Source organism: Nematolebias whitei, chromosome 23 (genome assembly GCF_014905685.2).
Source record: "Nematolebias whitei isolate Nwh7 chromosome 23, NemWhi1, whole genome shotgun sequence".
In the NCBI taxonomy this organism is placed as follows: domain Eukaryota; kingdom Metazoa; phylum Chordata; class Actinopteri; order Cyprinodontiformes; family Rivulidae; genus Nematolebias; species Nematolebias whitei.
In genome coordinates, this window is record NC_056520.1 from 20,528,760 (window position 1) to 20,549,669 (window position 20,910).

The 20,910-nt window shown below is 39.8% G+C and overlaps 1 protein-coding gene across 1 annotated transcript in view; it reads right to left on the reverse strand.

Annotated features, from left to right (window-relative positions):
• The window catches only part of LOC119428707 (FERM, ARHGEF and pleckstrin domain-containing protein 1), a 126,445-nt gene that overhangs the window by 20,195 nt on the left and 85,340 nt on the right, over positions 1-20,910 (reverse strand). The window contains exons 8-15 of the mRNA XM_037696379.1: positions 18,353-18,500; positions 15,843-15,938; positions 15,584-15,747; positions 13,083-13,151; positions 12,900-12,975; positions 12,166-12,367; positions 4,032-4,222; positions 3,769-3,858 (exon numbers count right to left, since the gene is read on the reverse strand). Coding sequence (XP_037552307.1) covers positions 3,769-3,858; positions 4,032-4,222; positions 12,166-12,367; positions 12,900-12,975; positions 13,083-13,151; positions 15,584-15,747; positions 15,843-15,938; positions 18,353-18,500 — 1,036 coding nt within the window. The remainder of the gene's footprint in view (positions 1-3,768; positions 3,859-4,031; positions 4,223-12,165; positions 12,368-12,899; positions 12,976-13,082; positions 13,152-15,583; positions 15,748-15,842; positions 15,939-18,352; positions 18,501-20,910) is intronic.

The window sequence follows — 20,910 nt, forward strand, 5'->3', positions numbered from 1 at the left end:
GGGGCAAAACAAGCTGAAGTTAGCAAAGAGAAGTTAGAAGAAACAAAAATCTTCAAGTTAGCAGAAACAATCTGTGAAAGGATCACAAAACTGATGGAAAACAGTTTAAATTAGCTGAAAGCAGCTGAAAAAAGTTTAAATTTGCATAAGGAAGCTTAAAGAAGCTGAAGCAGAACAAAATGTGAAAGGAGCAGTAAAAGTTTGTGAACACATCTGAAGATTTGAAGGATGTAAAATGAGCTCAATTCATTTTCTATGAGAAAAAAAGTGGCAGAAAAGGCTAAATATTTCAAAAAGCTAAAGTTGCACCAATACCAAAAGTCTTAACAGGATTGTCCTGAGCAAGCTGAACGTTTTGATTAATGATTTTTTGAAATAGCACAAAAATTGTGGAACGAGAAAGATGCTGAAAAATCTACGGAAAAAAAAAATGGATCACAATAGTGTGAATGCTTCATAAACATTCACACAACTAGTCTTTGAACTCCCCACCTACAGTATATTAACTGCTTTACAGCAGAGTAAATCTTTGCTTTAAAATAAGATTTGCAGGACAAAACGAGGAATCTGTCTTGGAAGCAGATGACAGAGGAGATCCATCAGTGAGCAGACACATACATCAGCTCCGCCTGATCCTCACCGCCCTGAGCAATCACTCTCCAACCCCCAACACTGGGGTGTTAGATTCTCTCCTCGGGGTAAATCACACACGAACCTGACAGCTAGTGTGGACAGGAGGCCATCCAGATGTCTCACAGAATGAGTCAGGGGGAGAATGGAAAGATCAGAGTGAGAAAACAGAGAGACAGGAGGAAGGGTGTGGGAACCTTAGACCATAGCTATGTCGTCCAAAAACAACATATAGATTTATTTAATAAGTGCCAGTGGACGCTTTACTTCGCATGAAAAAGAGGGTAAACTGCTGCCGAGGGGAAAAAAAAAAACGACAAAAGGAAAAGAACGGAGGTATTTATTTTCTATCCTGAAGCGAGGTCAGAGGTCATGATAAGCTTCTCAAGGCAGGTGCTGGAATGTTTTTGTTTTTCTACTCGTGTTTTTCACGCTGCTCCTGTTGTTTTTCTACCCATGTGGTAGAAACATAGATTAAGGCGGACAGTAAAGCCGAGCCCCAGACATTTTATTTTAAACACAGCATGGGAGCTGATTTAGGTGCATTTTATTTGCAAACCAGGGAGCAAAAAGCTAGTGGGCTGTGTGTACTTCAGGAGCAAAAAAAAAAACATGCTAGTTTTTCCACAAAACAGAGACAGGAGTGACAGGATTTTATATGTTAAGGTTAGAAATAGTGTATCTGCGTCAGTGCCTCTTTCCTGTGGGGTCCCACAGGGCTCAATTCTTGGACCCCTTTTATTTTCACTATCTGCTCCTTTTGGGGTCTATCCTGACAAAACATGGTCTTTCATTGTTATGCTGATGATTGCCAAATTTACGCATCTGCCCTTAAAACCTAACAGTTCTTGCTCCATTCACCCTCTGTAAAATGTCTTGATGACATCAATACATGGATGACTTCAAATTCCTTAAGTTTTTATGATCAAAAAACTGAAGTCATTGTGTTTAGCCATAGCTTTACCGCTGTCTCTGATCCTGTAAATCTAGACTCTCTTCAGCCATATCTTAAGAAGTCTGTTACACATCTCGAGATGGTTTTAGACTCTGACTTTAAGTTTAATAAACAAATCAACTCTGTTCTGCAGAAACCTTCTTTCAGTTAAGGCAGATAGCTAAGCTTAAGCCAGTGTTGTCCAGAACTGACCTTGAAAAACTAGTCCATGTCTTTATCACTACCTGACTGGACTATTGTAATGCACTCTATGTTGGGGTCAGTCAGGTCTCCATTTCACATCTCCAGCTTGTCCAAATTGCTGCAGCTCGACTCTTAACAGGAACTCGTAGGTTTGATCACATTACACCAGTTTTGTCCTCCCGTCACTGGCTCCCTGTACGTACCAGAATTGAATTTAAAATTCTCCTGCTAACCTTTAAGTGCCTAAATTGCCTTGCACCCTCATATCTCTGAGCCACTTGACTCATAAGTTCCTAGCAAACAAAACTTTATCAATGAAACAACTTGATCAACAAAAAGATAATGAGCTAAACATTAAATGAGGTAGTAGCTGAGACTGACCTCCAAGATATACTTCAAGCACAATCTGTGTTTAATATTGCCCCATCAGGGCAACTCATCAGCACAAACTTTTACCCAACTCTTGGCAGACTGACACGTCCAGCACTGGCATTTAAGGGGCTATCTTAACTCAGCACAAATACATTCTTTCTATTTGGTCGAGAAAACGGTGTCATCCAAGTGTAAATGTTTAATGTTAGCTAATGTAGCATTCCTTTACACCATTTTGTAATTTTTGAAAGGAAGTTGTTTGATGAGTTTGAGAAAAAACGAAGGCAAGCCTTTATTTAACTAGCTATAAGCCTAGCCTGGACGAAGACTGCTGACTTTTTCTCTGTACTTCGTGCTCTATACAGTAGTCCCTCGATTATCCCAGGGGTTACGTTCCAGACACTACCGTAATAGGTGGAAAAGGAATGCTATATTTATTTTAGTATTTATGTATATTTTAAGACTTTATAAACTCTTCCCACACTCTTGCAATGTTCTTAACAATGTTCTAAACCCTCTAAATGCTCTACAAGAGCACAGTGAAGGAGCGCAGACAGACTGATGCTACAGTTAATGAGCCAATTAGCGCCCGAGGGTGGACTGGCCATCGGGAGTACCTGGAAATGTCCCGAACCGGCTCAATTCGGGTTAAGGCTCGGTTGAGGTGGCGCTTGATTATTTAAAATAAACAATCCATAGCGCTCACTCTGGTATTCGCCTCACTGAAGCTCACAGCTTGCAGACAGACCCAAACCCCGAGCCCTCCTTTCTCTTTCTAAGGCCGACAGCCTCAAAAAGAGAAAGAAGGAGTCTCCGCAGCGATCAATGAGTGGCCAGGCCACCAGAAACATTGGGTACAATCTTATGTTGAAAACCCACAAAAGAGTGAGTCACCAAAATTCGAACCACAAAGTATTGAGGGACTACTGGAATTGATGTGATAGCTGATAAAATACCAACTGTTGATAACTATTTGACAGAATAACAGTTCAAAAATGACACAAGCTGTCAGTAATTTGTAAAGTAAAAATTCCCCCGCAAATTACCTACTATATTTTCCTGAACTCCGGGGTCCTGTGATATACTAATCCAATGCGAATAGGCATCTCTGTGATTTAGACAGAAAAGGGCGGAATCCAATATGCAAATAGTCGTTTTTTGTTTCTTGGGTGCATTTTTATTTGCTTTTGGCAATGGAGGCTGCATTGTAGTTTATAAATAGCCTTTTGTGTGCCGGACCAGCAAAAGCCTATCGACCCGTAACGGTCGCCAAAAAGAAGAAAAGGATGAAGAGAAGGAGCAAGCGAACACACAAGCAGATGTTATGCAATACGCAGCGCGTTAACAACATATCCGGAAGATGTCCGAAAATTTCAGCTAAATCTCAAGCTTTGGTTATCCCGTTCGAATGTGCCACATAAAAAGCAGACGTTGGGGAGTAATTTATGTATTACATGTGGTTCCTAGGTAAAACTAATCCCAGGCAAATAGGGCTTTTGTCAAACAAACTTTTAGTCTTTAGAGAAACAAATTAAGACTAAAACTTGGAAAAATGAAACAAAGCTCAATCATGCAGACAATGCATGGAAACGTAACAAAAAAAGCCAGAGTAATTCAGAAAGCTTTACCTCTGTGATAACTTTCAGGTCGTTGAGGTAGGTCCGCTCTGTGGTCAACAGTTCTTTGGCTATAAAGTAGGCCTTGTCTGTGGGAAACTTCTGGACACAAAGGAAAAGATGAGATCGATATGCCACTCCGTTTATCAGTCTTTGTACTGATTATTTCCTTTTTTAAAGGGAAATGCTTTCATTTGATTATACATCTCTACTATCCTTAGCTTGATTTGAAAGAAAATGCCCCAGAAGGTAATTTAGCGACTTCACTTGCCCACCTTCCTCCTCGCCTCTTCCTCCTCATCGTTGCGGATGTACCCAGCATCAGTAAGCAGTGGACTGGTAAGAGGTGTAAGCTGCTGTCCCTCTGGAACCTGTCCCAGGACACTCCCGGCCTCCTGACCGTTCACAGAGCTGATGACAACCACAAGGGGACTTGCCTGCGGAGAGTCCTCCGAACCAGGGATTTCTAAGTGTGAAAGGTTGGAAATTGGGAGAGGAAAAAGCAGGAAAATGGAAACAGAGATAGAACAAAGAGTAGACAATAAGGGGGGTGTTAAATTAAATTTAACTCCCATGAAATTCACTGCCAACTGCTGTTCAGCTTTTTAGTCGCATTTGAAGAATTCATTTTTCTTGAGAAGCAAAAGCTCAATACAGGAATACCAAATATACCCCCCCCCCCCCCAAATATGCTTCAAATCAATCAGTGTGGCAATGAATTTCAAAACTGACTGCTACTCTTCAAACACGAATGTAAACTAAAAACATACACTGTGCCACATGACAAATGTGACTGATCTATTTGACTAGTTGGATTCACATCTAATAAGGTTAAAACCACTCACAAGTTGTTAGTAAGGACCAGAATTTGCACAGCAATTCATTTAGTTAGTGTTGCCGTTTAAAATGGGAAATTTTGATCTCACTCATCAAAACATCTCACTCAACATCTAATAGCCGTTTCCTAATAGGCATCCGGTTTGTTTGTTGGTGAACTCCCACTTAGGGCATCAAAAGGGCTCCATCCTGCAACAGTGCAACTACACCTACTTCAACTACAGCTAGAGTTAATATGAACCGTACTAAATCGTGACTGTATACTTGCCCAGTTGCAAAGTTTCCAAAGAGTCCACTGTTCTACACCAAACTGGATCATGGGTAAAAACCCCAGCAGACCTGTGATGGTGAGGGGGACTATAAAAAAAAAAAACAACTCACCAAGCAGAGAACCTCACGTCAAACTCAAGAGTCGTGGGGGGAAATCTGGTCCCCCAAGATGATGATTTAAATGTAAAATACTGTATCTCTTCTATTTTTTTCTTTAAAAAAAACTGATAAATACATCATTTAGTATAGACTTCTCTTACCAGCTGGCTAACTACTTTGAAGCCAGAAAAAAAGGTTGGGTCATTCCAGCATTATTGACTCTCATGTGCAAAGAGCAACTAAATGAGACCGATCAAACTCTTGTTCATAAACCTGCAACCAAGAAAAGTTACCAGGTATCCGACTCAAGTTAATGTATTAGCTGAAAGTGACCCATGGATCGGACAAAGTTTTTAAATTTTGGCTCCTTTTCGTAACCGAGATCGACACCCCTACATCTAAAGGAACAAACAGGAGGGAGAACAAGCTAAGAAACATGCAGAAGGCTGAACGGAACAAACAGCCTCTACACTACAAACTACCACAACAAAAGACATGGGTTCAGTTCAAGCAGGGGGATGGGATGGGATGAAGGACAGATTGTGCGGCGCTGGTTTTTATTTGGGGTTTTTTTTTCTAAAGAGAACTCTGGAGTCCCTTTTGTCCAGTTATACAAAATTGTTTTTTTATTGACACTAGTGCACCACAAACCGATACATTGTTAAAAAGTGAAGAGTGGAAGCAATAGAAGCAACCAAACCAAAAAAAAAAGCAAGTTTTAGGCAAAACCTGTGCAGCAAGTGTTAAAACAGTGACAGAAAACAAGATTCAAAGCCTTTAACACAAACCTATAGGCAGTTTTAATTATTTCACAGCATGCCAAAACTTCGAAATGGATTTTTTTAAAATGGAGTAGATAAAAAACCATGCAGATTTAAGCAGCAAACAATGTTTTAGCTTTAGTGCCGGTAACAGCATCGAAGTGCTTTTTCACTTTTTAAAAAAAGATGTTTGCCAGAAAAAATACAAAAGCATGCCCAAATGTGATTCAAGCATGTCGTTTATTCAGCTAATTCACTTTTATTTAAGACTAGTTTAAGATATTGGGGAATAATATGCTGGTTTGCTTTGTTTGCAAACATTAAGCTAGTTAGCTTAGCACCATGATAGATAGCCTAGATCTGTTCAAAGTGGGGGGAAAAAAACTAAATTATCAAAATAATAAAACTAAACATTGTACAGTTTGCTGTCTGTGCGAATTTAACTAATATAAAGAGTTATTTCTTATTTTTTAGTGAACTGGGTTTTGTTTGCTGGAAACAGAGCTAGGCTAACTTTTATGCTAAGCTAAGTAGCTAAAGTTTAATTTTAGCAGAGAAGCGTGAAAGCTGTATAAATCTGCTTTTTTTTTATTTCCCTAATGTATCAAACTTAATCTACACATTTACATATTCACAGCATTTGTGTATTTTATCACATAAAGCTACAGCTATTTTACTTTTAAAGTAAACGTAAGAAGTTCAAAAATTACAGTAATAAAAAACATACAGTGATCAAATATGAGGACATTTAGGAGCCTTTTTAGACATTAAAAATAAGGAGCCAGGAGGAGTTATAAACTTTTTTTTTTAAGACTGAAGTTGTAAATCCATAAGAACAAAATATCCAAAGGTTTGTTTATTAAAAAGGGTTCCTAGTTTATCAAGTTTAAGTATTTTAAAGGAAATTAAATGGAAAAAAAGACTGAATTTTGGGGGCAAAAAGACTAAAAGACATGGTAGAGGTGTAACCTTTATAATCAACTTTACAGAAATTTAAGTGGTAAAATAGTAAATTAAGAAGATCCAAAGACAAAAGAATGATTTAAAGCATGCTAAGATTTAGGTGAAACTCACCGATCTGTTCTGCATAAAAAAGCTGAACTTTTCACCAACGTTAGTGATAAAATTCACTAAAGATGACTTACATTTGGAAGGTTGGCACTATTTCATCACATCACACACGTGAAGTTAACTACTTGGTGGAACACCCAACAAAGTTCAGTCAGGTCATCTGGACGGTTTCTCTTTTAGCTGAGACGTTTCGTCTTTCATCCAAAGAACTTCATCAGTCCGAGGAGTCAACAAAACTCAGTTCCACAAGCAGCTAGGCCTGTCACGGTAACAAAAATTTTGCTGAGTGATTAATTGTCTCAGCAATTATTGTGATAAATGATAAAGTTGTTTGAATTTTGACAATAATTAGTAGTTGTCAAATTTAAGAAGAAATGTTGGTTCATTTGTGTGTAGTACCCTTTTTGACCACCAGATGTCAGAATACAACAGTTTGAACCAAAGGATGGGTAGTGAGGGAGCGAGCAACATGTCTCTAAGAAAAATGTGAGGGAGGTCCTTTGACGTGATGTGGGCTGTCTCTTGTTCCCGTTATTCGGTTCTCAAAATGGCAGACGCTCTGTGTGGTTTGAGCTCTTTAGCATAGCATAGCACTGAGCATGTATCAGGATCTTTAGCATAGCATTTGTCACACAAAGCTTTTAATAAAAAAATAGTAAACGAGTTCTCAGCTTATTTTTGCAGAGAAAAACAACTTTTTACACAAAGGCACGGGTTTCAACCGTGAATTTTGGAGCTTCGACAAGACGGAGGGTTTTTCGCCGAGGTCGGCCTGTTAGCTTAGCTCGTAGCTTAGCTTCTCAGCATAGCTGCTTTTAACGATCCAAAATCAAAATTTTGGATGTTTAAAACAGTTTTAAAGAGAAAGGGAGGAGTCAGTGAAGAGCACCGGAGTTGAGCCTTTTGTCATCCAGTGTCTTCAGTAAAAAGAGAGAGACACTAAGAAACGATAAAGCCGATAAATGAAAATGAAGTAGATAATTTTCATTTATCATGCGATACATTGATTTATTGTTTATTTTGACAGGCCTACAAGCAACCCACTCCCATAGTGGGCCCACCAGTTTGCTGGTGATAAGATGGTTTCTGGGGCCCACCCTCTCCCCCTGACCTATCATGACCTGAATTAACTTTGCTGGATTTTTTTTTTTTTTTTTACCTGGATTACTGAGCATGAACTTTGATGTTTTGAACCATTTTGGCTATGGCTGCCTCAGAGGAGTCGACGGGGGAGAGGCCAGACTCCAGAAACCATCTTATCACAAGCAAACTGATGGTCCACTATGTGAATGTGTGTGGAAATCAGTTTGTTGTGGCTCCTCAGACTGATGAAGTCCTTTGGATGAAGGATAAAATGTCTAAAAAAAACAAACAAATGTCCAGATGATTTGACTGAACTTTGTTGGATTTTTTTACCTGGACTATCGAGCGTGAACTTTGATACTTGGTGGAAAACTTGCTCTTTTTAAATAAATTAGCATATACAGCATTACTTAACTTTAAGTACATTAAAATGAACTGGTTAAAAAACAAATATGTGCATGCTAACAATTTTCCATTAATCTGAGCATGTGGAAATTCCTGTTTTGAACTGTGACATAATAAATGAGTAAGTTTAACTAATAAATTAGACTATTATTATTATTACTATAAGTTTTCAGAAAATGTATTACTTCTCCTGTGCTCCATTTATTTTAGCCTAAAATGGCACCAATATCCAACTCCAAACACTGTATATATACAGTATATTAAAATTAATAAAATTACAAAGTGAAATAGTGTCAGTAAATACGAATATGCAACAGAGTGAAAGGAAAACAAGCGGACTCAACCCCAGTATTCATGCGTGTCCAAACTCTGACAACACTCGGACTTATCTTATCTTATGAAATAAAAAGCCTTTTCTCTGGTAGGATATCGTTTTTACACTTACATAACACTTTAATATGGACTTTACTTGTGTCTACCTATCTTCGCCCTCTCGCCGTCTTGTTTGAAGAACACTAGAGTTGAGTTCCCCTCGTTCTGTCCTTGTGCACAGCACAAATCCCCAGGGCTAAACCCCAACGGTTTCAAAATGTTTGACTTAAACAACGCAGTACAACCAAAAACAGTATGAAAACATTGAGCAAATAAAGAGAAGGTTATCCTGCATCCAGTCCGTCTCAAACATCTTGAACCGTTGTGAGCCCCTTGACAGAAACATAGTGAGAGTGAGTAAAAAAAACAACAAATCAGAGTGACAGAAAAGCCTCTTCTGCCTGGTTAACATGCGATCCCAGTAAAAAGAAAAGGAAAAAGTGAAAACACAGTGTTAATGAGCTTTCCCACCTCAAGAAACAAAACAACAAACATGCTTAAAAACAGTGCATTTACAAAGCAGGAAGCACGAACATTTATTTCAAGTGGAAGAAGATATTTAGTCCAGTTTGAGTCCGGAACAAATAACTCGAACCCATGATGATTCTTTTTCACGATAAAGGGAGGAGAGAGAAAAAAGTCCAAAAACTGGAGCTAAGTCTCAATTTGCAGAACGCCGGCTGTTATTTTAATGGCCGTTCAGTTGCTGATCAACAAGAAATATATGAATTAAAAAATAAAAATAAAAAAAAAATAGGGCAAAAGAAAAACGATTTGAGGTTAATATTCCAAATGATTACAAAAAAAAAGTGCGGTGCAACCAGAAAAACAGCCAGTAAATGAGAGGTGAGAATGTGAAGCCTTCAATAAACGGCAGAGCAGCAGGTGAGAGAACAGCAGCCGAAGGAAGGGAACATTTAGGTTCTTGTTTTGTTCCTAGTGCATGCCAGGGGCAGAGCCAAGCAAAGCAGACAGCTATGGATGCTTTAACCCTCCTGCTGCCCTTGGGTCAAAATGACCCATGAGGCTTCAGTTTTAAAAATGGATGCTTTATGGTTCATTTTAACCCAATGGCAGCAGAAGGTTAAGGATTATGGTTGGTGTTCTGGATTTACAGTGATAAAAAGAAAATAAGGACGCTTTTCCTAACTGATTTAACTTCCTAGGGTAAATCTTACAAAAAAAAAACAAAAAAAACATAAAAACATCTAAATTATAGTGCAAGTTGCTCACGACAAATGGACAGAAATCAGCTGAAAGGATTGGGGAAAAAATACGTGCTCAAAAGGAAAGAACTCTGCCAAAACTAAAAAGACTCGCTGCCAACTATAGCATTCCACCTCTGGCAGACTAAAGACAAGTTTCTACTAAATTAGTACTTAAATACCTAAAAACATCCAAACATGTACAATTAAAGAGGACTATAACTCGTTCAGTGCAGTCTCTTCAGAGTAAGCAGACCTTATCCAACGTCCGTAAGTCCCCAATGAAATACTCGAGTTCAAACGCAACACAGAAACAGAACTATGTTCGAGTGTAACCACAAAAAGGCAGCCATTACAGTCAAAAGCCACCTCAAAATCTATTTTTACACATTTGAACAAGAAAGAGCACTAAAAAAATTATCCTACAATCGTCTAAACCAGTGGTCCCAACCATGGTCCTTGAGGAACACCATCCTTCATGTTTAAGTTGTTTCCCTGCTTTGACACATCTGATTTGACAGAACTGGAGGAAGTCATTAAATCACTGAATCAGGTGTGATGGAGCAGGGAAATGACTAAAACATGCGGGATGGTGTTCCTCAAGGACCAGTGTTAGGAACCACTGATTCTAAACCTAAATGTCTTCAACTTGGAAGAAATTATCACAAATATCACCGCTAACAAATACCATTAAAAACAAAGTTGGAAGAGCTGTAGAAATGATCTTAATACAAAGCCCTGTAGTTTTATTTATATACAGTAAATATAAAGTTTTTCGGTTATGGCACATGGAAAGGAAAGATATCCTTTAAACGGTATTTATGTCTGACTTACAAAACTATCTGAAGCCAGCAGGTTGCATCCTTAATTTTAGATAAAAACGTGATTGTTGTCTAGAAACAACTTATTTATACATCTACACGTCAAAAGAGTTACTGTATATTTAGTTTAAAACATGTTTTTGTCAAAAACTATATTGTACACGTTCCAAAAATATGTTAAAACTCGTTTAAAATGAGTGTTTTAAAAGGTGTGAAAAGACAAATTAAAATGATTAATTCTGGCTCAACAGCTGAAAACGCCTTCTACATCTTCCTCATTGAAATGGTAGCATCCCTGTGGCTCCTCCCCCTCGCCATCATTCTCCAGCTGCAGACTCCCAAATGACAATTTGCTACGCAGCAGCGACGACGACGCGTTTGCACCGTTCGAGTTACCCGAACTGAAGGAGGTGACGGCAGCCGGGTTGCCATACGTCAGCGGTTGGCTGTACGAGCTGCTGCCGGTGTCCGACTCCGTGTCGCTGGTGTCGGTGCCGCTGCTGGTGGAGCCGTCGATCATTTGGACGGGCTGATTTAGGTTTTTGCTGGGTTTCCCCTGATGACCAAACAACCGTTGCACGGTGTTGGAACGCGGCTGACCTGCAACCATGAGGTTCCCATGGTTGCCGTTTGCTATAATCGTTTTGCGCTCCGTCGGGGTGGAACAAGGGGCTTGGGTTTGCATCCCTGGACAGTAAGGGTCATTATGGTGGATTGGGGTGGATGCCAGCTGGCTCAGAATGAACGGATCGGTATCAGATCGGTTCCGCATGTTGTTGTTATTGTACGGTTTGGCAAAATGCGGTGGCGTGCGGTTGGAAATGATCGGGGAGTAGCTGCCATAGTGGTTTAGTGGACGGGATGACGGAGGGACAGTGGGAGTTTCCACATGGACAGCTCTGGGGTGTTTACTAAAAAAATGTCCGCCATCATCCCACCGTGGAGCAGAGCCCACCTGACTCGGACTGTTAGTCATCTCGGCGTGACTGAGTGAGCTTGTACGCTGGTGGAAGCTGCTGATTACCGGGCTAGAGCACTGGCTGCGTGTCCCGGTTCCAAACGGTCGACCAACCGCCATGTCTCGCTTGTCTCGACCCTGAAAGATCTCGTCCAACAGCGTGCTGTGGAGCTGGAAGCGTCCGTGAAGGGCACCTCCATTTGACAGAACGTCGTCACTCATCTGCTCGTGACTCGTGCTAAACTTAGCTTCCTTGTCTAAAAGGCTCCTGGTACCCTGCCGCATAACTCCCTGGTGATTGGTGTGGTAGAACCCGTTCACGGCCCCAAACAGACCCCCGGCTCTACCCCCACCGCAACCTGCGCTACCCTCACACCCATAAGACTCATCCTCAGTGCTGTCGTTTGCATTGCTGTGGCCCCTGGGAGTCCGGCTGCTCTTTGTCATGTCACATTCGCTGTCTATGTCGCTACAGTCAATGTAAGGGATAGAAGAGCTGCTGCCTCTGTTTGCCCTGCAGGCTGGACCTTGGTTCAGGAGCTGCTGGCCCGGTGCCGATCCCGTTCCGTTGTGGTTCCGCCGAGTCGGGTCGGAGCTGAGGAGTGTGCCATCGTGGAAACCATTGATGGGTGGCGTGGTGGCCGGCAGCTCCTCTGAACCTTTCGATTTGACTTCCTGAGCCAGTCTGACCGCGTCGGGCTGGTCTGCCAACGGCACCAACGAGGCACTCTAAAATATGCAAAGGAAGCAAAAAGAAAAGCGAGCTGTTATTTTTACGTGAACTCTAAGTCAATAGTTGTTTATAACATACAAGAATATAGAAGATGTTCGGGCTGCTGTTTAATACAAGGGTTCCCAACCCTGGTCCTTGAGGAATGCCATCCTGCATGTTTTAGTTGTTTCCCTGCTCCAACACACCTGATTCAGTGATTCAATTACTTCCTCATGTTCTGCCCGTTGATCACCCATTAATGAAAATCAGGTGTGTCGGAGCAGAGAAACAACTAAAATATGCAGGATGGTGTTCCTCAAGGACCAGGGTTGGGAACCCTTGATTTAATATGCCGTACTATATTACATTATTATTTTTTAGCGTATATCTTAGATCCTTGTATACTCTTCCTTTTTGTACTTTATATTTTTGCTATTTTTGGGTGTAATTGGGACCTTGAGTACACAATTTCGTTCCACCTCATGTACCACATGTGATGCGAATGACAATAAAGAACTGTGAACACAAATTCAGTCTTGAGGACTTTACCTCTTTTGGCACTTGTGATCTGCAGGAAGACGACTGAGGGGACATGCCGCTGTTGGACAGAATCTTACTGTGCTTTCTGTGAGGAGGGGAGGCAACACCAGGTTAAACCCACTAATCGGCTAACAAACCCATAAATCTGATTACTGCAGCTAGTCGGGGCTGCCTCGCTGCAGCTGATTTCACCTCTCAAATGGAACCCTCTTGATCTCGGAGTCTTTCATGTGGTCGATGATCTGCTTCTGGGTTCGACCGCTGTAGAAAGAGGACAGAACAAAAACTTTTGTTTCAAACTGAGTCAGGTAGAGTGACGTGGACCTAATTTTTGGTCTCTTTTCTAAATTTAGCGTCTCGTCATGGGTTATATTTAAATCCACTTTAACAGCAGATAGGGCTATCTTATTTTTAATTGAACAACTTTACATCATTTTTACTCATGATGAGTCCAAAAGTGAACCAAAAAACGAGAAAAATATTTTTCTTTTTAACTCCACACAAATATATATATATATAAAAAAATACTAATCTGGTTTTACTTTAAGCTATTTCCCTGTAGATATTTATATTTGAAGGACACACATGTGGTCTAATTTGGATCAATTAGGCTTACAAATCTGTTCCAAATTAAATATTTTAAATTAAAAAAATTAAAGGACAAACAGAAAATAACTGACTGTATATCCAATTTATTAAACCCCTTCTTTAATTTGACAACAAACTAGTATATTTATACATATTTTGTGCCTACATGTTGATGCATTCACACTATTGAGTTCCAGTTTTCTTCTGTGTTTTTCAGCATCTTTCTCGTTCCACAATTTTTTGTGCTATTTCAACAAATTATAAATCAAAACGTTCAGCTCATTCAGGAGAAAGATGCAAAGACTTTTGGTACCGATGCAACTTTAGCTTTTTGAAATATTTGGCCTTTTCTGCCATTTTTTCTCATAGAAAATGAATTGAGCTCATTTTCCATCCTTCAAATCTTTAGATCTGTTTACAACCTTTTACTGCTCCTTTCACATTTTGTTCTGTTTCAGCTTCTTTCAGCTTCCTTGTGCAAATTTAAACTTTTTTCAGCTAAATTCAGCTGTTTTGTGCTCCTTTCAGATTATTTCTGCTAACTACATTTTTGTGCTTCTTCTAACTTATTTCTGCTAATTTCAGCTTGTTATACTCCTTTCAGCTTATTTCAGCAAGTTTCAGCATTTTCTATATACTATTTAGCTGTTATGCTAATTTTAGCTTTTTTCAGCTAATTCCACATTTTTTGCACTCAATTCAACTTTTTCAGCCTAATTGCCTAAAAAATGTGCTCTCTCCACTTTCTTCTGGTGATTTAAGCTTTTTCTGCCTTTTTAGCTACTTTCAGCTGGTTTTGCTAATTTAAGCTTTTTCCAGATAATTTCCACTTTTTTATGCTCATTTCTGCTTCTTTCAACCTAATTGGGCCAAACTGTGCTCCCTCTACTTACTTCTGCTAATTTAAGCTTATTCTACATTTTCAGCTAACGTTTTAGCATCTTTTGGCTAATTTCAGCCGTTTTCAGATAAATTCTAGTTTTTCCATGTTCATTTATGCTACTTTCAGATTAAATAACTTTTTCTGCTTGTTATGGTCCTTTCAACTTATTCCTGCTAGTTTCAGCATTTTCTGCTATTTCAGCTAATATTCAGTTGTTTTTGTGCTAAATTTAGCTTTTTCAGCCAATTCCACTTTTTTTTTTAGCTCATTTCAGCTCATTCCAATTCCTTCTGGTAGTTTAAGCTACCAGAAGGAATGTTAAACTACTTTTAAGCTTGAAGCTTAAAGGTAACTTTAAGGTGCCTTTTCAGCTACTTTTCATCCTTTTTCTTTTTTGTGTGTGCTAATTTCAGCTTTTATAGCTAATTTCATAACTTTTTGCTAATTTTGAATTCAAAATTCAGCAAATATGTGTTCTTTCTGCTTTCTTCTGCTAACTTTGGCTTGTTCTTCCATTTCAGCTACATTTCAGGATGTTTTTAGCTAATTTCAGCTGTTTTCAGATAAATTCTAGTGTTTCATGTTAATTTTGGCTACTTTCAGCCTAAACACCTTCTTTCTGCTCGTTATGGTCCTTTCAACTTAGTTCTGCTAATTTCAGCTTTTTCTGCTATTTCAGCTACTATTTAGCTGTTTTATGCTAAATTGAGCTTTTTCAGCTAATTCCACATTTTTAAGCTCATTTCTGTTCCTCCCACTTTCTTCTGGTAATTTAACCTTCTTTCTGCATTTTCAGATACTTTTTTTGTTGCTAATTTCAGCCTTTTTAGTTAATTTACTAACTTTTTTGCTAATTTCTGTTTATTTAAACATAATTCAGCAAATATGTGTTCTTTCTGCTTTCTTCTGCTAACTTGGGCTTGTTCTTCCATTTCAGCTACATTTCAGCATGTTTTTAGCTACTTTCAGCTGTTTTTTTTAGAAAGTTCTTCAGCAGTAAGCATTCACACTGCAGTTTCACAGGAAATGCAATTCCTCTAGATAGATTTCACATTCAGAGTAAAAAAGAAGTTTTGATCACAACAAATGTTTTAAAATAAATATATCTAAGCTTGAATTCTTACTCTTTCTGAGCAGTGTTTTTGAATCTTTAAACTAAATTGTTCTATTTAAACAAAAGCAAACACGGCACTTTTTTTTTTGTTTGTTTGTCATAGCTCACCTGAACCGGAATGAGGACCCCCTTGTGAAGAGGATAGGTTTGGGTTTAGGCTTGGGCTCCTCGAAGAGCCTGAAGAAGGCGTGATACTCCACACAGATCTTCCAGAAAACCTTGCAGCAGTCCCTGCTGGCCATGGCGAACTCCAGCGTGTCGTGATGAGAGTTCTGCAGGAGCACACCGAGGGAAGGTGTCAACACCGAGGAAAGAAACTTGTGGGAAAAGGTCGACTCAGAAAGGCCAAGTTGCAGAACAAACTCACGGCAGGGTCAGATCTCAACTTGATCAGGAACCTTTTACGTTTGAAGCTCAGCTTGCGAATCTTGGCCCAGTTGAAGGCGTTAATTTTTGTGTAGCCCTGAATACAGAAAACAAAATCATGATTCTGCAGAAATTATTCTTTTTTTTTATCCTGGAAACGTCCCAAACGTCCCTCAGGGCTGTGTGTTGAGCCCCCTCCTGTTCACGTTGCTCACATATGACTGCGCACCTACCCACCCAGGCTGTCATATTATTGATTATCCATGCTGCTGATTTCTTACCTTAAGCTGCTATATTAATAATCATCTGCTCACAACAGACTCATGTTCAGGCTGCTGTTTAATACACTGTATTATTTTACATTATTATCGTTTAGCGAATATCTTAGATCCTTGAATACTGTTTCTTTTTATACTTATATTTTTGCTATTTTTGGGTGTAACTGGGACCTTGAATACACAATTTCGTTCCACCTCATGTACCATATGTGATGCGAATGACAATATAGTCACCTTGAACCCTAAAATTTGAGTTTAGATCATCAAGCCAGAGAAAGCAGCACGCAAACCCCAGAGAGGAAGTTAAAGCAAAAATGAATGATCCAAACATGGTGACTCTTGTGTTTAGTTTCAAACCAAATGCCATACTGCACTGTCTGAGAAGGCATATTCTTCATTACACCATAAGCAGATGCTTCAGGGACTATATTTAGACTTCAACATGTAAATAAATCCCTCTGTGTGGCCTTGTCCGAGTCCATGTTTCTGCATTCACTCAAGAAAGCTCTTTATTATGAGAGGAGCAGACTGCGATAAAACACCAGCCTCTTTTTATTCTCCTTCAAGGAAAATATTCCAGGAATTTACAGCTCATACCAGCCGGTTCAACCCTCTATTTCAGCCTTGTAAATGCTTTCAGAACGATTTACTTTTCAGACAAATCATTTAAGGCACCTCCAATCACAACTGCAAAAGTTTCAGAAGAAAAAAGTTCAGACGTGTTTTGATTGGTAAGTCCCATAAAATGATGGTTTATATGAAGGGAAAAAAACTGAATTTATTATAAGATTTACAATATGCCTTTACATTTTCTTTATATTTCAAGACAATATTTACACAAAGTGAACAAAGACAGCTTTTTGTTAATATAAATATATCTTGGTTGAGAGATTTTAAAGAGCTTTAGCAAACTAAAACCTCTAGTATAGAACAAACAGAAGATGAAATATAGAAATTACGGCTTTTAAAAGTTGGATTCTAAATAGGGGCGGCACGGTGGCGCAGTTGGTAGAGCTGCCACTTCTCAGCAAGAAGGTCGCCGGATCAAATCCTGGACGGAGACCTTTCTGGGTGGAGTTTATATGTTCTCTCCGTGCATGTGTGGGTTTTCTCCGAGTACTCCGGTTTCCTCCCACAGACACAAAAACACGCTAGACATGGTTGACTGATTGGTAACTCTAAATTGTCCCTAGGTGTGAGTGAGAGAGAGAATGTTTTTTTTGTCTCCATGTGTCACTGTGATGGACTGGAGATCTGTCCAGCGTGTACACTACTTCTTGCATAGTGACTACTGGATATGGGCACCAGTGACCCCCACGACCTGAAAAGGAAGAAGCGAGTAAAGATAATGGATGGATATCCATCCATTGGATGGATGGATGGATGGATGGATCGGCCTTAATGGGAGATAGTAGGAGATCATATCTCTCCAGTTTTAGCTTCTCTCCATTGGCTCCCTGTCAAATTCAGAATTTAATTCAAAATCTTACTTCTAACCTACAAAGCTCTCAACAACCTAGCTGCATATTATGTTACAGATCTTATTGTTCCATATTTTCCTAACAGAGCACTTCACTCTCAGACTGCAGGCTTACTTGTGGTTCCTAGAGTTTCCAAAAGCAGAATGAGAGGAAGATCTTCCAGTTATCAGGCTCCTCTCTTGTGGAACCAACTTCCAGTTTCTGTCTATAAGGCTGACACATTGTCCAGTTTTAAGACTGGGATTAAGACTTTCCTTTTTGATAAATCCTATAGTTAGGGTTGGCTTGTTATGCCGCAATAGGCTTAGACTACTAGAGGACAAATTGACCTCATTTCCTTAAACGAATTGTTAAAATTGAATATTTTTCATTTTATATTATTTCTATCTTAACATGCGATTCTTGACCTGCCATTGTGTATCTGTTCCTCTCAAACCCAGCCAGTCAAAGCAGATGGCCGCTTGTCCTGAGGCTGGTTCTGCTAAAGGTTTCTTCCTCATGAGGTTTTTTTTTTTTCCTTTCCACTGTCGCCTTCATGCTTGCTCAAGATGAGAGTTCTGTGATGGAGTTAAAGTCAAAGCAGTCTGCTCCTCAGATAAATAATGTTAACGTATATTTTTATATATGAATGTTTCTGTTCAGTGCCCTGAGATAACTTCTGTTGTGACTTGGCGCTATATAAATAAACTGAAAAGAATTTAATTGAATTGTGGGTGGATGGACGGGTTCTAAATAGAGCTAAAAGGTTTCACCTGAAAAACCAGGACTCCAGTGTGCGCCACAGACAGGCTAAGCTTAGTGCCCTCTCGGTCCTTGGCGGGGTGCAGGCGGACACCGTACATCTCCAGACGACGAGCGATTTCCAGCAGCTGGTAGTCCGACTCTGCTGGAGTCTGCCCGCTGCAGAAGAAAGAATTTGATCAGCAAAATCTATCATCCATGGGTTACTTTGACAATTTCTCAAAGGAAAAAAAAAAAAGCAATAAAACATGAATCTGAAAGGTCTTTATCTGTAAGAATGTAGATAAAAAGGTTTCATTATGTTCTCACACCACACAGAGGTGGAAATCAGAGATTACTTCCATAGAAACAATCCCTGCATAAATCATATTAAGAAAAAGACACCCCTCTACTTAGTGGTATTATTCCAGGCTTACTGTGAAAATCTTAAAAAACACTCCAGGATCAGACGGAGGTGCCCATAGTGGGAGGAAAGAAATCCACCACAAAACGAAGTTTGTTTCCTAACAAAATCTCAAAATAGCTTCCCGTTTCCTGTATGAGCTGCTGAATTAGGCACTTCCTTCCTGCGCCGGCCGATGGGAAGCTGAAGGGTTACAGCAGTGGTGCTCAACGAGCCAGAAGTTGGGTTTTCAGCTGTTAACCTCAATCAAAGGAGTGTTTTGGGGAATCTACATCTACAGAAAATAAGGAAATGCATTTATCATATAAATAGTGAGCGAGCGAGAAAAACAGCGATAACTGTTTAAGAAAAATGGTCTGATGGCCTCCTTTGCAGGAGACTGAAGCTGTTTGTAATGGAGAGCAAGCACCAGGGTAGGGTTGATAATTGTTTCTTGGGTGTGTGTTTACAAGTGAATAAGCAGATAAATATCTCTGTGTTTATGAAAGCACCAATCTCCTGACACCTAAAGATGATTAAAGCTCAGATTTGCTTTGCACGCAAGGTTGATCTTGACGGGCATTTTGAATTTTTTAATTAAACCCTCCTTATTTTGATTCCATAGAACGAATGTGTAAATTAGGTTAGAGTTTTAGGCGAGAACGCCACCATCCACATGGTATCGCTCAGGTCGGAGGCAATGTGTCGACATAACAGTACTTCATCTAGCTACCTAACACTAATGGTGTGCCGCAAGGCTCAGTTTTAGGTCCCATTCTTTTTACAATTTATATAAATAGTGTAGGTCCAAACATTCCTGACACATCCTTGCATCTCTATGCCGACAATACTATTTACTGTCGAGCTAACACAGTGACCAAGGTTTTCCAGCTTCTGCATTTGACATCATTCAGTCAGATTTGTTCAGTCTCAAACTGGTGCTAAATGCTGATAAAACCAAAGGGATGTTGTTTTCAAACAAAGCGCTGGTGCCGGATGTTCTTCCTCCTATCTCATCTATGCATTTGTTCATTCGTACTCATATGCTCACACACACTCATGTTCGTGCTGCTGTTTGGCATATTGTCTTTGTACTACTAGTACTTAGTGTATTTTCTAGTTAATGTTTTTCTTAGTTCATATCTTAGATTTTATTACTGATTTTCTTTTACATTTTATACTTTTGTTGGATGTAACTGGGACCCTGTGTACACAATTTTGTTCCACCACATGTGGTGCGTATGACAAATAAAAGAACCTTGAATCCTTGAATGGTGTTCCTATTGAGTTTGTGGATTCTTACAAAAACTTTGGAATTTTGCTCAATGCACATCTCTCTTGAAAACCACATATCAAAAACTTGATAAAGAAATTGAAATTAAAACTGGGTTTCGTGGGCAGCACGGTGGCGCAACTGGTAGAGCTGCTGCCTCTCAGTGAGCAGGTCCTTGGTTCAAACCCCGGTCCAGGGGCCTTTCTGGGTGGAGTTTGCATGTTCTCTCCGTGCATGCGTGGGTTTTCTCCGGGTACTCCGGTTTCCTCCCACAGTCCAAAAACATGCATGTTAGGCTGATTGGTAACTCTAAATTGTCCCTAGGTGTGAGTGAGAGAGTGAATGGTTGTTTGTCTCGTTTGTTTCTATGTGGCCCTGTGATGGACTTGCGACCTGTCCAGGGTGTACCCCGCCCCTCGCACAGTGATTGCTGGACATGGGCAACAGTGACCCCCGTGACCCAAAATGGAATAAACGGGTAAAGATAATGGATGGATGGATGAACTGGGTTTCGTTTTCAGATATAGATCTTGTTTAACTGAATGCCAGAAAACGCCTTGTAACCGCTATTTTCTTACCGGCCATGGACTATGGTGACATTATTTACATGAATGCCCCTGCCAGCTCCTTGCAGATGTTGGATGTCACCTACCATGGTGCGCTAAGATTTATAACTGGTTGTAACTACCGTACCCATCACTGCACCCTGTACTCATTGATCAGTTGATCATCATTATATACGTGTAGATTCTCACACTGGTTCATCTTCATCTATAAATCCCTCCTTGGTCTGCTACCTTCTTATATCTCCTCCCACATGTCGTGCCGTCAGTGCAGTTACAACATGCGCTCTCAGGACATCATTACCTGCAGTGTTCCCTCAGTGTGGACTGAACTTGGCAAAAAGGTCTTTT